Below are 15,269 nucleotides of genomic sequence, written 5' to 3'. Positions count from 1 at the left end.
TTCAATATTTAATATTTGATGATCAAATTTTATATAGTAAAATAATTCAAGCAATAAAACTTTCGATTTTCCGAGCCTTAGCCAAAAATAATGTCTCAAAATAAAAACATTCCTCCTACAGAAATAGAGCACTATCCTGTGCTTTATCAAGAAGTTGTAAAAGTTTTGAATCCTCAAAAGGGAGACATTGTAATGGATGGTACTCTTGGAAGAGGTGGTCATGCATCATTAATTATTCCCCATTTAGGTGAAACAGGGAGATATATTGGACTTGATGTAGATGATGAGGCAATTGCTTTTAACAAAAAGAAATTTGAGAATCTTCGAAAAGAAGATAGTGAAAATACAAAATGCGAAATAAATATCGTAAAAAGCAATTTTGCAGATTCCCCTCTTGTACTGGAAAAATTGGGTTTGAAGCAACGAGGAGTTGATCTCTTCTTAGCTGATTTAGGAATATCTTCTGTTCAACTTGGCGACCCAACTCGAGGGATTTCATTTCAACTTGATGGCCCATTAGACATGCGACTTGATCCTTCTTTGCCCAACACAGCTGCAGATTTAGTCAATCAACTTTCTGAAGAACAACTTGCAGCTGTTATTTTTTATTTTGGAGAAGAAAAACTCAGCAGGAGAATTGCTCGCGCTATTGTCGAAGAAAGAGAGGGCACTGGAAGTCATCCAATTCTTACAACATTTCACTTGGCTTCTGTAGTTTGCGGAGCTATTCCGAAAAAGGGTATGAATTACTATTTTGTCATAAAAAATTCATATAAAAGAAAAAATTAATCTAAAAATTTGAAGCTAAAATGACAAGTTCGATACATCCTGCAACAAAAACTTTTATGGCGTTGCGCATTGCGGTTAATCAAGAGCTTGCTGTTCTAAATACCCTCATCAAGTTTGACTTTATGAATTCCAGAAAATTTTTTTTTATTTATTTCATTTTTGACAAATATTATTTGTTTTTGCAGTACTTTGCCGAATGTTCTTGCAGCTGGTGGAACAGCTGCAATAATAACATTCCATTCACTGGAAGATCGATTGGTTAAAATTGGCTTTAACAAGCTTGCACAAGAATGGGAAGGTTTTTTTGATGAATTATTATTTCCTTAATGATTAAATCATTTTTTTTTTTTTTCAATTTCATTTTTTTATTATTTTATTTACTATGTTATATTTGAAATTTTAAACCTCTTTTTCATTCAATCATCAAATCAGGAGGAGGAAAATTTGAAATTGTCACTCGCCGTCCGATTTTGCCGTCTCAAAAGGAGCTTTCAGAAAATCCTCGCAGCCGCTCTGCCAAATTGAGAGTGATCAGAAGAAGAAAGGATGATGAAAGCGATAGTGGTGATGAAGAGGAAGAGGAAGGGGATGAGGATGAAGACGATGAAGATAACGAAAACGATGATGAAGAAGATGATGATGAAGGACGTTCTCAAAAAGGCAAAAAGAAATGGGATGACGGGGAAAGAGAGGATGAGGAGGATGAAGATGAAATTGGAGAAGATGATGACAAAAAAAGTGATAATTCAGACGAAGAAGAAGAAACAGATGACAAAGCAGATGAAGACAGCAAAGAAGAAGGTGAAGACAAAGAAGAAGAAGAAGAGAACACTCAAAGTGATAGCAACGAAGACTCCGACAATCCATCTGCTTCAAATGCAACCAAAAACATCAGTAAAGAATCAGATATCGATCACTCCGCATCTTTTGCTGAAGAAGGTGATGATTCAACAGATGGGACGTTTCAGCCATTGACTCTGCATCCACTTCAGCTCGATGCAGCCACGCTGCTTGCGGCGTCTGGCGCGTTTTTCAAGCAGAGTGGGAGACACGGGAGAGGGCGAAGGGAAGAGAACGAAGGAGAAACGAGGCAGTGGTTTGTGGAGGATGACAGGCATGGCAAAGGAGGAAGGAGAAAGCAGGAGGCAGGGAATGCAATGGGGGCAGGCGGTGCGAGAAGAGGAGGCGGAGGAAGAGGGAGATGGGGTGGAAGAGGAAGGGGAAGAGGAAAAGAAGGAAGAAGAAGGTGAAACGACATTTCCACAGTTATCAAAACTAACATTTCAACTGAACATTTCACAAAAGTTTTCGTTTAGAATTAATTGAATAATAGTTTTTTCAAAAATCAAAGTATTTTTGATAAAGAATAAATTGATTGTTCTCTCCAAGCTGCGTTTGATAAATTAAAACATATTATCAAAATCTGTAATGATTGACCTTCATCTTTCAATTTTTCAATCATTTGATTCTCTCTTCTTTGTTCAAAAATTAAAATATTTGCTTTTTAAGCTACCAAGTCACTTGCTTATCTCAACCCTCCTAAATTTAATTGCTTCAATATAATATTTTTCATTATTTTTTCTCTGGCTTTAAACATTTTCTTTCTTTTTTTTTTGTAAAAAAAAATAAATCCCTGAAATAAAGTTTCGTCGTCGAACTATTCTTTAAGAAATCAACAACGAATTCTCTCGATAATAAAAAAATACATATACACCAATATAAAACATCCTCAATAGAACTTCAAATCTCAAATGAGATGAAATTCATTCAGCATAAAGATAACGAAAAATTATAACTAAAATCATAAAACATTATAATTTTACATCGATTCAAATTCAGAACGCTTGATATATTTGCGAATTGGGCAAGCATATGGAGTATTCCAATCAACGTAGTATGTTGCTCCGTAAGTTGTAACTCTCATTCCAGATTGTCTTGAACATCTTAAAATTACTGAGAATGATGGACTTGCATCAACATATGGAGAAGTATAATTAAATTGCAAGAATTTGCCATCTTGTGAAATATAATATTCCTCTGTATCATTCTGAGCAATGTCAAAGCACATGTCGCTTGTGTTGACAAACGCAACTGTGTTGTTCTGGCCATTGCACATATCAAACGGCTTGACATATGATCTAAAATTGAATGATAATGTTTCATTTCTGACCATGAATCTGTATGGACGGGTTCTGTTAAATATTATAAATCGATCAATTGAAACTTAAAACAAATATATATTATGCAAACGGTGCCCTTGTCAAGTTTTGAAGAGCATAGTCATCCAATGTGTAGCACATGCAGCTAGCAAATAAAGCAATAACAGCAGAGAACATTTTACTTTAGTGGTTCTTCTTTTTCAATAAAAGATCAATTATGAATAACCATAAATCATTGAATGTTACACTTTCAAAAATGAAAATAATTAAGGTTGAAGTTTGACCAAAATTTGAAAAAAAATTTATTTTTTCAAAAAAAAGAAAAAGAAAAAAAGAAAAGCGATAGAACTTTAATTGGTTACATCAAATTATCAAAACATTTTGAATGTGCATGACTAATTTTAATTTATTTTAATATTTTTTTTTTAACATTATTTTTGAATGGAACTGAAGATTTGTTGATTAAATCGATCTTTGATTCAATTACACTTTTATACTTTAATGAATTGTTTCAAATGCACATTATGCACTCTATCTTTGTGTGGAATCTATTTATTTCAAAAAGAAATTTTTTTTTCGGTGAAAAGAAAATTAATAGAAATAAATTTTCATAGTGAAAAACAAGTAATATTCAAATTTTTCTGAACGTTTGAATAGAAAATTATATTACAACTTTTATTTATACCAAATAGAAAAAAGATTCAGTGAAAAAAAACAACGTTTCCATATTTTTTTTTCGTTTCTATTCAAGTATCAAGGAATGCATGGAATCTGACAGGCCCACTTCTTTTATTCTGAAAATTCTGAAGCAGCTATTAATTAATAAAAGTTCCCTTCTTATTCTAGGTTCTGGACTCAATCCACGCTTAATTATCAATTCAATTATCAAACTTAATGCAAAATCCAAAACATTGGTTTTCATTCTTAATGATTCTCATTCCCATCAATTTAGCCTTCAAGAAATTGACGGAAAGATTTATCCAAAAAGATTAAATGCTTCGTATAATTCTTCTGAGAGAGCTGCTTTATATTTAGAAGGAGGCGTCTTTTCTGTTTCTACACGTATTCTTGTTGTTGATATACTTAGAAATGTTGTTCCAATGCATTCCATTTCTGGGATAATAGTATTAGATGCACATCAAATTTCTGATATGTCGCCTGATAGCTTTGTTCTTGAAATGTTCAGAGAAAAAAACCAAATTGGATTTATTCATGCAGTTTCAACTGTACCAAGTGCATTCACTCGTGGGTTCAATGCAATAGGTAAGGCTATGGCAACGTTGCAATGTGAAACGCTCATGTTATGGCCTCGCTTTCGGGATGACGTTTGCATTGATTTAGACTCTTCTGGATTAAAAGTCACAGAAGTCCACGTTTCGATGTCCCCCATCATGCAACAAATGCAGAAACACATAACTGAGCTGCTGGAGTTTTGCTTACGCGAAGCCTCGCTCATGGTCAAACGGAAGGAGTCCAACGACGAAAGTGCATCTGACATGTCATTTGCTGTGCAAGACGCCCTGAGCACGCGTTTTGACAGGCTGTTTCTGCAGCGCATGTCTTCAGCCTGGCACCAGACCCCTCAGAATGCGTGGTCCCTGTTGCGGGACATCCGCCTGGTGCGCCGGCTCGCCTTTGGGCTGGCACGGTTAGATGCCCTCACATTCAGAAACCTCCTCCATCGCGCGATTCAGGGGGACTCGTCGCTGCTTCCAGCACCCAGGGGGTTTGGGACTGGACAGCAAGGGATTGGGGTTGGATTGGGAAATGGGATAGCTTCTTCTGTTCAATCATCATCTTTATTCCCTTCTTCTTCTTCTTCTACAGCTTCTTCTTCCTCTTCTTCCACGTTTCCCTCCTCTTCTTCCCTTTCTTCTTCCACCTCCGCCCTCGCCTCTCTCCACACCTTCATGTCCGCCCGCACCGCCACCACCAGCCTCCTTGCGGCGAGCATGATAATGCGGACATTAGCTGCTCCATTCTCCCCTCTTTTCCCGCTCTGGGCAAGCCAGCCAGCCGCGCAGTCGCTTTTGCGCTTGGCAGATGAGAGGGCAGGGGCAGAGGCGGCTGTGCTGAAGGAGAGGAACCTGGCGAAGGGTATAGCGATGGGGGTGAGGGAGGAGATGAGAAGGAGAGAGAGGGAGGAGAGGAAGAGGAGGAAGGAGAAAGGGAAGGAGATGAAGAAAAGGAAGAAGAGGAAGAAGAAGATGGAAGAGGGAGAAGGAGAAGGAGAAGGAGAAGGAGAAGGAGAAGGAGAAGGAGAAGGAGAAGGAGAAGGAGAAGGAGAAGGAGAAAAAGAGAAAGATGAAGAAGAAAATAGTACCAATGAAAATATGAAGAAGAATAATAAGAAGAAGAAATTGAAGAAGAGGAAATCGAGAAAAGTGGAAGTTTTTGGAGATGACTATCATGATGGAAGTGCTTCATATGAAGAAGAAGAAGATGATGATGATGTGGAAGAGAAAGAAGAGGAGAAAAGAGAGGAAGAAGAAGAAAGAGGAAAAGGAAATGAAAAGGAGAAAGATGGAAGAGAAGGAGAGAAAGAGAATGAAATGGATATTGATAATTCTTCTCAATCGCCTAACTCCAAAAATCAAAAAATTGAACAAACTTCTTCATTTTCTTCTTCTTCTTCTTCTTCTTCTTCTCTATCATCTTCATCTTCTTCCTCTTCCTCTTCTTCTTCTTCTTCTTCTTCTTCTTCTTCTTCTTCTTCCTTGTTATCTCCTCAACCAGCCAAGAAGAAACCTACACCTTCTCCTCTTCTCTTGCTGAAGCTGCGTCAGATGCAACGGAAGAATTCAGCTGTTCCTTCAACAGCACCTTCAAATTCTTCTTCTTCTTCTCTTCCATCATTATCTTCTTCATTATCTTCTTCCTCTATAACTTCTCCATTATCTTCTCTTTCTTCTTCTTCTTCCTTCTCTTCCTCTTCCCTTTCTTCCTCTTCCTCTTCCTCTTCTCCTTCTCCTTCTCCTTTCTCCACCGCCACCCGCAAAGAAAAAACCATCCAACACATTTTCTATCGAAATGCAGAAGAAAACCCAAAATGGAAAGAGATCGAGGCCATAATCAAAAAATGTGCAGAATCTGAGCCGGAAAATCCCCCGCTCGACCACGTCGCTTCTTCTCCTTTCAATTTTGATTACGGGATTGATCAAAATAATAAGGAAAAGGAGGCAGAGGAGCCAAAGAATGAGTTGACTGTGATTGATGATTCTGCTTCAGCCTCAGCCTCTTTCTCTGCTTCTGCTTCTGCTTCTGCTTCTGCTGTTGAGGCTGCTGCTTCTGAAGTGATGGAACAAATGTCTGGAATGTCTGATAATCAAATGGAATCATCATCATCTTCTTCTTCTTCTTCCTGTTCCTCTTCCTCCTCTTCCTCCTCCTCTTCCACCTCCTCTCCCCCTTCTCCTCCCCAATACCACCCCTCCGACACGCTCAAGCGCATTCTCCTCATTTCTGACTCCGTCACAAGCAGAGTCATCAAAACAATGGCCCGAAAGCAGCTCAAAAGCAGAGAGTACATCAACTCCATTGCTTCTTCCTTCAACCGCTACGAAATGTCGATGGCAGCTAGAAGAATGCAGATAAGCCTGCTGATGGAGGAGGAGGCGAGGAGGAAGAGAGAAGTGGCGATAGAGAAGGCGAGGAGGAGGGCGAGGCTGGGGGTTGGAGGAGGAAATGGAGGAAGAATAGGAAATGGAAAAGGAAATGGATATGGAGGAGGAGGAGGAGGAGGAGGAGGAGGAATAGGAGTGAATGGAACAGGGAATGGAATAGGAATAGGAATAGGAAAGGGGGTGAAGGATTGGGGAGAAAAGAAAGAGGTGGAGAATAAGAAGGAAGGAGGAGGAGAAGAAGGAAGAGAAGAAGAAGGAAGAGAAGAAGAAGAGAAAGAAGAAAAAAATAAAGAAGAAGAAGAGAAGAATGAAGAAGAAGAAGAGGAAGAAGAAATGAAAGGAAGGGATAAATATGAGACGCAAGCAATAGAAATCCTAACACAGATGGCGAATTCTGAAGACAGGAATTTTGAAGACGATTTGCAAAGAGAATTGTTAGAAGGAACAGCATTGGGAGGGCAGAAGAGGTGGATGAGCAGTGGAGGAGAAGGAGAAGGAGAAGGAGAAGAGGAAGAAGAGGGAGATGGGGAAGAGGGAGAAGAAGGAGGAGAGGGAGATGATGATGATGATGATGAAAGGGAAAGAAGAGGAAAGAAGAAGAAAATGAAAGGAAATGTTGATAGAGATGATTCAGATGAAGAGGAAGAAAAAGGAAGAAGAGAAGGAAATGATGGAGATGAGGAAGAAGATGATGATGAAGAAGGTGAAGAGGAGGAAGAGGATGAAGAAGAAGAAGAAGAAGAAGACAGTGATGACGATGAAGATGACGATGATGTTATTGCAACAGAACACGAAGGATTTGAAGAAGATGAAGAAGAAAGAAGAGGAGAAGATGAAGGAGAAGGAGAAGAAGGAAATGATTTCAATGAGAATTCAAACACAGAAAGATACAACTCGTTCTTGTCCCCTAACACGACAAATACAAGTTTATCAGATAGTTTCAAAGGGAATGGCAGTATTAACCAAATATATGGAGGAATTGAGAGGGGGAGGGAGATGGAGAAAGTGAAGACAATGAAGATAAAAAATATAAAGATGAAGATAAAGAAGAGAAAGATAAAGAGGAAGAGAAGAAAGAAGAAGAAGAAGAATACGAAGAAAAATTCTTCTCACAAAACTTCTTCCTCTCACTCTGCCAATGAAGAAGAAGAAGAAGAAAATAACATCCCTCTCTGCGTTCCATTCTCCTTCCCTCAGATTGATGAGCTGCCAAACCTGTTCTTTGAGCAGCGTTTCCACAAGGCAGCAGTAAAAGCTGAGCAATTGTGTGTTCCTCTTCTTTGCCTGGCGACTCCATCGAATGAGCTGTTGATGCTGATGAACCGATTCCACCCTCATTTTGTGGTGATTGCTGAGCCAGACGTGCTTTCGTTGAGGCAGGTGGAGATGTATTATGCAACACACAGAAGCCCCCTGTGGAAGGAGAGGGCGGAGAGGAGGAGGAGGATGGAGGAAGAAGAAGGGGGAGGAGAAGGAGGAGGAAGGAAGAGGAAGAAGGGGTTGATGGAGGTGGATAGCAGTGATGAAGATGACGATAATAATGATGATGACAAAGATGGAAAATCAATGAAAATGAGACAAGAATCAGCATTTGATAAAGAACTTATAGACAAAAATAAAGATAAAAACAAAGAAAATTCCTCATCTCCACAACCATCTTATCAAAAGACGATATCAGACCTGTTTTTTGTAGTTTATTCAGAGAGCATAGAGCAAGAGCTGTATGTGAACAGGGTGAAAGCAGAGACGGAGGCATTCAACAGCCTCATTCAGAATGAGAAGTCGCTGGTGATTCCGAAGAGGGTGCTGCCGGTGAGAGAGGAGGAGAAGAAGAAGGAGGAGGAGGAGGAGAAAGAGGAAATAAGAGAAGGGAAAGAAAGAGAAGGAGAAAGAGAAAGAAATGAAGGAGAAGAGGGAAAGAAGGAAGAAGAAGAAGATAAAAATAAAATGGAGTCAGATGCAATTTATGATTTTGAAGGAGCTAATCAGTCAAAAGTTATTCCAAAGGAGGTTAACAATACTTTAACATCTTCTTCTTCAAATACTGTTGCTCTTCAAACAACTCCCTCCAAAAATCCCCTTTTCTCCTCTTCTTCTCCCTCAAAATCTTCACTCTCTTCTTCTTCTTCTTCTCTTCCTTCTCTTTCTCTTCCCTCTCCTCTCTCCACCCGTCTTCTCCTCCACCCCATCCGCCCCCGCATCGTTGTCGACATGCGCGAGTTCCGCTCCCACCTTCCCCTCCTCCTCCACCGCAGCGGCTTCGAAGTCGTCCCCAAACAGATCGAAATTGGAGACTATGTTCTTTCCCCCCGAATATGCATAGAGAGGAAGTCCCCTTCAGATTTGTCTCAGTCTCTTCACTCAGGAAGACTCGTCCAGCAAGCCACTGCTCTCACAAAGGCATATGCTGTCCCTGTGCTGCTGATTGAGTTCGGGTTCAACAGAGAAGACGGGGCAACAGGTGATCTTGTCCCGTCACACAACTGGAGTGGGTCGAATAGTGCATTGTTTGATGGAAGTTTAGCTTCTTCTCCTGCTTCTGCTTCTCCTGCTTCTTCTTTTGGTGACTTATCTACTTCTTCTTCTTCCTCATCTTATTCTTCTTCTTCCTCCTCCTCTGCCTTCCAGCGCCTCCAACAACAGCAGCATCAACAGCAGCAACTGAACGAATCTCTCTCCTCTTTGCACTCCACTGCGGGGCGCTTAATCCTCCTCTCCCTCCACTTCCCTTCCCTTCGCATCGTCTGGACCCAAAACCCTTCTGAAACTGTTGAGCTTTTTAGAGACTTAAAACAAGGCGAAAACGAACCAGATGGCGACTTGAGCTTCCATTCTGAAGCACCTGATGCTCTGAGTCAATTGCCCTGTGCCATCGCCACACACATCCCAGGCATCCGAAACGCTGCTTTGCCTCTCCTCGCCAAATCTGCTCCCAGTCTGAGTGTGCTGGCGAGGCTGTCTCAAACTGCGCTGCAGAATGTGCTGGGAGAGAGCGAAGGGAAGATGGCATTTTCGTTCTTGCACCATTCACACACTGAGACAGCAGCAGCTTCACCTGGGGTGGAGACGAAGATGCAGACAAGCCATTCGAGACGAAGCAGTTCTGGTTCTTCTTCTTCGTCGTCGTCGTCTTCTTCTTCTTCTTCTTCTCCATTGAATACAATTTTTTCATTGGATCCAGCAAATTCTGCGTCTTCGGAACTGTTGAATCCGTTTCTTTTCCATCAATCATCTTCTTCCTCCTCCTCTTCCTCTTCTTCATCGACTTCTTCTTCCTCTCCTATTTCATCCAACCTCCAAATAAACAAGCATTCTTTGCAGATAGCAAATGCTGTTGCTATGACTGGCAGAAGAGTGATCAACAAGCCAAACCCAAAGCTTTCCTCTTCTTCTCTTTTCCATCCTTTGTCAATGCCCCGTTCATCTTCTTCTCCTTCCTCTTCCTCTTCCTCTTCTTTTTCGGCTTCTGGCAAAAAACCGCAAAGTTCAGTGAAAAAACGGCGTTCTTCGAGAAAAGTGGCTGACCAGACAGCAGCGCTGAAGGAGATACAGAGCACTCTTCTATCGAAGGAGAAGCTATTTGCATTCTTCAATAAAAAAGCAGAGTGAAAAAAAAAAGTGAAGAAAAGTAAAGAAAGAAAATAAAAAGAAGAAGATACTTTTGGGAAAAAAATGAATGATAATTAATAAATGGATTCGGATGTATCATTCCTTAAATAGCTTCGAGAAGTGAATGAAAATTAGAATGTCTTGTTGTAATGTGTAATGTAATTTGCTGAAATGTGCACATTTTATGATGCAGCTGTCCATTCATAGAGAAATGCATTGGTTATGTTCTTGTTATTCAATATTCAATTATTTTGAAGCGTATTTTTTAATTAAAAAAATAAAAATATTGCTTCAAAAATGAAAAATGAGCAAAAGAGGTTATTTATGAAATAAGGAGAATAACAATAAAGTTAGATTTTTTTCGCTTTTTCGTGGTGGTTTCTGTTTATCGTTATCATCATCATCATCTTTGATTGTTTTCAAATGATAGAAAAAGAATACTCATTGTTTGTTTCAGACTGATTTTGTTGCTAATCTTGAAAAAACTTTCTTGTAAATTTCATGAAAACGACTGTTACGTTCTGACAGAAGAAAGTCGATGGAAATAGATTTTTGTTGGTATTCTCAAAGTTTCCGTAAATATCTAATGATTGAAAGATCCATGCAATAACTACACAAAAATTGGATATTGCTTCAATTTCAGTGGAGTATCTACATTCATCTTTTTTTTAAAAAAAAATGCATTTTTCGTTCGTTTATAAACGCTATTTCTCGACAACTTCATTTAAAATCTGAACGAACAGATTCATCCTCTGAAAATTCACCACTTTCCTTTTCGCTCTCCGAAACAATGCTATCAGAAGAATCAGATCTATCTTCATTGCTGCTTGAACTGCTTGAGATATCCGAATCAATTCTTCGACGACTCGATTTGTGCTTATGCTTATTGTGTCTATGATGATGGTGGTGGTGGTGATTGTTTTTCGAAGTCTTTGATTTCTCTTCGTTTGTTGAATCTTCATCCGTTGATTCTATCTCACTCTCTATATTTCGTTTCTTGTTGTGTTTCGAATCTTTCTCTGATTTGTCGGACTTTTTATGATGTCTGCGATGCCTGTGGCCGTGGTCGTGATTGCTTCGTGAACTTTTCTTTTTTTTCATTTCATTCGAAAGAGTACATTCGTCATCATTGATATCATTAACTTTCACAGTGTCCATCCCTTCGCGTTCTTTCAAAGCCTGTAGTTTTAAAGCAGCAGCAATTTTGCGTCGTTTTTGTTGTTCTTCAAATGCTTTTTGTGCTTCTTTCTTTTCATCTTTTGTGTAATGTAATTTCACTTTTTTCTTATCCTGAAACAAATGTAACTCAAAAATGAAAAAAAAATTAGCAACCTTTTCCTCACTGGAAGTTATCGTTTGCGCGATTACATTCTGAATGAACGAAATGTTTGGAGTTGCTTTTCTAGGTTGTGATGATAATGAGTTCATGTCTCTATTTGAAAAAAAGAAGATAATTAGCAAAGAAAAGGATTTCATACAAAATGCAAACTGCAACATATTTAGCATTGAGCGACCACTTGAAGAATCCAAGCTCTTTTGAAGTTCTGCTTCAAGCATCAGAATTCGTTTAATCTTTGTTGAAATATCAGGCGTTACTTGTTCGTCTTCAGCAAGGCTTCTTCTAACTTCTTGTTTGAGATCATACAGCTCTTTTGATAAAGAACTCATTTTTTTAACCTTTACAATAAATGAAATTTAGCACAATTTTCTCTTGTTCTGTTTTAATATGGTTTTAGTATTCATTTGATCAATCAATTATTTTCAAAACAATTTATGTCCAAAGAATCGAGTGAAAAGTTATATTTCTTTTTGCTTTTAACTTTTGAAGATTTTTATTAACACTTTTAAATGTATATTTTATCTGATGTTTTTCAGAGAACTTGAAGACGCTTTGCTGCATAAATTACTTAAGACATTCACTGGAAGAAAAGGATCATCACATCACAAGCATAAACATTCACACGAACATCATTCTCATCATCATTCAAGATCAAAAAGACATTCGTCTTCAGATTCCAGCAATTCTTCAGATGATTCTTCACCTGAGCGTAAGAATTTGGATCGAAAGCAAAAATCGAAACGACATCATTCCGAACATCACAAAAGAAGATCTCATCGTTCTCATTCCAGTTCAGACGAAGAATCTTCGAACTCCAGTCCCGAAGATAAATCTTCAAAACGTACCAAATTGAATCCTTCAGAATTAGCAGAAGAAAGTCATCAAAAAGACGAATCTTCTGAACAACCCTCCACATCTCAAGTTGCTTCTGACACTTCAGCTACCGCTTCCACTCATCTCACAAAAACATCTACTCCTTCGATTTCTGAAAGATCGAAGCAGCATGTTTCTCACTTCGCAGCTTCTTCTCATGTTGCTCGCCCAATAGGATCTCATTACAACAGAGCCAAAGTCCAAAATCCAGTAAAAACGGGAGCGAGATGTCCTTGGTCTGCAAGAGAACAGGGAGGATCTGATAAGCATTGCTGGTTTTGAGAAACATGTGGAAATCTTATTCTGTTCCGAAAGGTTTGCAGATAGTGTAAAATTTCTATTTGCATCTCAGTCACATTAATATGTAAAGATATGTTATTTTGATATTTTGTTGTATTTTTATATAAAACACAGGGAATTTTCATTCCGTGAAGTGAAACACAAAAAAATAGATAAACTTCTTATCCAAGAACAAGCATTTACGCGGGTATATGAGGAATTTCATACATTACATACAGGTTTTCTGATAAAACATGAAGTACTAGAGCCTTTTCGTTGAAGATACCTGAGTTTTCAAAGAAATGAAATTATAAATATTTGATAAAATGAATTTTTTGCACACATGCAACAACATTACTTGGAACAAGCTGATAACTGCTTAATATTTTCAAGAATTTTCTAATGTCAAGTTTTATTTGTCCAATTTTTGTTGGATCAGGTTCCATTGGTACAGGATTATCAGCTTAGAAAAGAAATAATTAAATTCAAATTTTTGAAAAGAATATGGAAATATGATATCCACAAACAAGTTGAAGGATTTAATAAATCTTTATAAAATGTTGTTGCTGATGCTTGTGTTGATTCCGCTTTAACAGAAAGCTTTCCATCCATGTTGGCAAGAAGTAAAACTGATGAATCAATTGATTTATATCTTTCTATCAAAGCATAAAAAGGTTTCATCGGTGGGAGGCATATTTGAACATCAGGCAAATCTGTAAGCGGTGAAACGAGACTCTGTTCAAAATCTTCTCGTTTCAGCAAATGAATTGGTATGTCTTGAGTAATTTTTATATCCTAAAATAGAAAAAGAAACAATAAGTCCATTTTCGAATAAACTTTTGTAAGGATTCAATGAGATAGCAAACGGCGCTTGGTTTCAGTTGAATCGAAAGGTTTGGGAATCCATCTTTTTTTGATAATGAAAGCAATACATCATCAACTCTTTGGCAAGATTTAATTGCTTGGCAAAGATTTGAAACATCGATTTCCATAAATATATGATTTTCAGAAAGGCTTTGAATTACAACATTAGTAAATAGATGTTCCATAGCAATTTCTATTCTCACTTTAATTGAAGAAGCAGCAGATGGAACAAGAAACAATTGAAGAAGTGTAGGAGAAAGTACAAGATTTGCTGTTTTACCAATTTTTTCTAGAGTTGATAGAACTCTTAAAAAAAAATCTTTTGAATGAAGCTGTGCCCTGAACTTCATTTTTTCAATTTTTAAAATAAATTAAGGGTGAATCACTTATTTTACTCTCGCTTCTATATTCGAGAGTTTGACTCAAGATAAGCATTGCAATAACTTTTAATGATAAGCTTCAACTCAATTTGTTGAATTAATGAAAAAAAATTTTGTTCAAAGGAAGAATTAACAATTTTCGATTTAAAAAGAAGTATAATTACAATAGTTGAAATGAAAAATTAAAAAGTTGGAAATGAACATGACAGATGAGTTGCTTACATTCCTTTTCCCGCTCCCATACCCCATTGCTCTTGCCTCGAATCACCTGGAGCATGCATTTCTCCCATCATTCCTCCTGCTGCTCCCATTGCTTGCCCCATTCCAGGGATAGCAGGAAAACCTGTTGCCGCTCCCATCCCTCCGTAAACACCCATTCCGTGCTGTCCGAGATAGAATTCATAACTTGGGTCGAGTATCCCCAAATCCATTCCCAAACCTGCAACTTTGCCATTGTATTTCTTGTCGATTGTACCTTGTAATTCCCGTTCAACATATTTAAAGAATGTTAAGCACGTAACCATTGAGTCACTTCCTGCTTGGTGCATTGTTCCAAGTCTCCTGACTCTCATATCATCAGCAAGTTTGTTCAATCCACTTTTTGTTCCTGATACTATTTTTAAATCGAAAATTGTTGGGAAAAATAAATCCATTAGATGACGAAAATCGTTGTCTGTTGGAGGAAGTTCGCTGCACGTTAGAATTTTGAGAAGATAGCCAAAATCATATCCGGAATGAAAAGTTGTCCATGTAACATCATCGTTCAATACTACTCCAGAAGTAGTTAAAAGCTCTGCAAAATATGTTGGATCAATACCCTCTGTTTTGTTTCTTGACAAATCAATTCCTGCATGGGTCAGCAATTTTATTGATTCGGAAGAAGATTCATCAACATCAACATCAAACAAAAAGTTAAATTGCCAAGTGCAAGTTGGCCTTGCAAGTTGCCCTTCTGGAGTGGCAAATGTAAGTCCTAATTGTATAATGTTAAGTCGATCAACATTGCCTTTTAATCTTTCATATTGATAATTTCCAGTTGGATAACGTGGAGGGAAGTACACTTCTCCAGGAAATTCTGTATCCTATTAAAAATAAGAAAATTAGCATTAAATAAAATTTAACGTTTATTAAATATAAAAATAAAAAACTATATAATTTTGTGAAACGTACCATTCCCAAAACTGGATGAGTTTCAACTATCTCTCGAATTCGTTGCATTTCAGCATCCAAATTGTCTTTCCATACATCTACTATGCATGCATCTTCCAACAGGACTGGATCCATTGGATATTTCTTTTTTCTAGTTTTAGAACAATGTTTTTGTTTGTTATTTTTTGATCAATGCCCTCAAGAA

General features: G+C 38.0%; 7 protein-coding genes across 7 annotated transcripts; 3 read left to right on the top strand and 4 right to left on the bottom strand.

Annotated features, from left to right (window-relative positions):
• Positions 1–90: 90 nt before the first annotated feature.
• MONOS_7035 (putative S-adenosyl-L-methionine-dependent methyltransferase MraW) lies at positions 91–2,039 on the top strand (the record flags this gene model as incomplete). Its single annotated transcript, XM_067877328.1, has 4 exons — positions 91–739; positions 805–901; positions 975–1,087; positions 1,222–2,039. 4 exons carry the CDS (start codon positions 91–93, stop codon positions 2,037–2,039), a joined length of 1,677 nt encoding a protein of 558 aa, XP_067723495.1.
• Positions 2,040–2,428: 389 nt separating this feature from the next.
• MONOS_7036 (uncharacterized protein) lies at positions 2,429–3,171 on the bottom strand. The gene is made up of 2 exons (XM_067877329.1): positions 3,040–3,171; positions 2,429–2,981 (listed from the first exon to the last, which is right to left on the bottom strand). The coding sequence occupies exons 1-2, from the start codon at positions 3,123–3,125 to the stop codon at positions 2,609–2,611; spliced, it is 459 nt and encodes a 152-aa protein (XP_067723494.1). The 5' UTR covers positions 3,126–3,171; the 3' UTR covers positions 2,429–2,608.
• Positions 3,172–4,099: 928 nt separating this feature from the next.
• On the top strand, positions 4,100–10,180 carry MONOS_7037 (DNA repair endonuclease XPF; the record flags this gene model as incomplete). Its single annotated transcript, XM_067877330.1, has 1 exon — positions 4,100–10,180. One exon carries the CDS (start codon positions 4,100–4,102, stop codon positions 10,178–10,180), a length of 6,081 nt encoding a protein of 2,026 aa, XP_067723493.1.
• Positions 10,181–10,900: 720 nt separating this feature from the next.
• MONOS_17926 (uncharacterized protein) lies at positions 10,901–11,848 on the bottom strand (the record flags this gene model as incomplete). Its single annotated transcript, XM_067870895.1, has 3 exons — positions 10,901–11,470; positions 11,513–11,612; positions 11,670–11,848. The coding sequence occupies 3 exons, from the start codon at positions 11,846–11,848 to the stop codon at positions 10,901–10,903; spliced, it is 849 nt and encodes a 282-aa protein (XP_067723492.1).
• Positions 11,849–11,914: 66 nt separating this feature from the next.
• MONOS_7038 (uncharacterized protein) lies at positions 11,915–13,055 on the top strand. Its single transcript, XM_067877331.1, has 3 exons — positions 11,915–11,976; positions 12,056–12,707; positions 12,763–13,055. The coding sequence occupies exons 1-2, from the start codon at positions 11,954–11,956 to the stop codon at positions 12,672–12,674; spliced, it is 642 nt and encodes a 213-aa protein (XP_067723491.1). The 5' UTR covers positions 11,915–11,953; the 3' UTR covers positions 12,675–12,707; positions 12,763–13,055.
• On the bottom strand, positions 12,754–13,864 carry MONOS_7039 (putative cell cycle checkpoint). Its single transcript, XM_067877332.1, has 4 exons — positions 13,538–13,864; positions 13,199–13,466; positions 13,015–13,134; positions 12,754–12,957 (listed from the first exon to the last, which is right to left on the bottom strand). Exons 1-4 carry the CDS (start codon positions 13,718–13,720, stop codon positions 12,872–12,874), a joined length of 657 nt encoding a protein of 218 aa, XP_067723490.1. The 5' UTR covers positions 13,721–13,864; the 3' UTR covers positions 12,754–12,871.
• A 139-nt stretch (positions 13,865–14,003) lies between these two features.
• MONOS_7040 (putative CAF1 family ribonuclease containing protein) lies at positions 14,004–15,258 on the bottom strand. The gene is made up of 2 exons (XM_067877334.1): positions 15,086–15,258; positions 14,004–14,997 (listed from the first exon to the last, which is right to left on the bottom strand). The coding sequence occupies exons 1-2, from the start codon at positions 15,197–15,199 to the stop codon at positions 14,134–14,136; spliced, it is 978 nt and encodes a 325-aa protein (XP_067723489.1). The 5' UTR covers positions 15,200–15,258; the 3' UTR covers positions 14,004–14,133.
• Between the last annotated feature and the right edge of the window lie 11 nt (positions 15,259–15,269).

The sequence above is a fragment of the Monocercomonoides exilis genome (genome assembly GCF_001643675.1).
Source record: "Monocercomonoides exilis strain PA203 chromosome Unknown scaffold37-1059404, whole genome shotgun sequence".
Lineage (NCBI taxonomy): Eukaryota > Preaxostyla > Oxymonadida > Polymastigidae > Monocercomonoides > Monocercomonoides exilis.
Note: the sequence above shows the minus strand (reverse complement) of the source record. Positions and strands in the feature narration are given on the sequence as shown.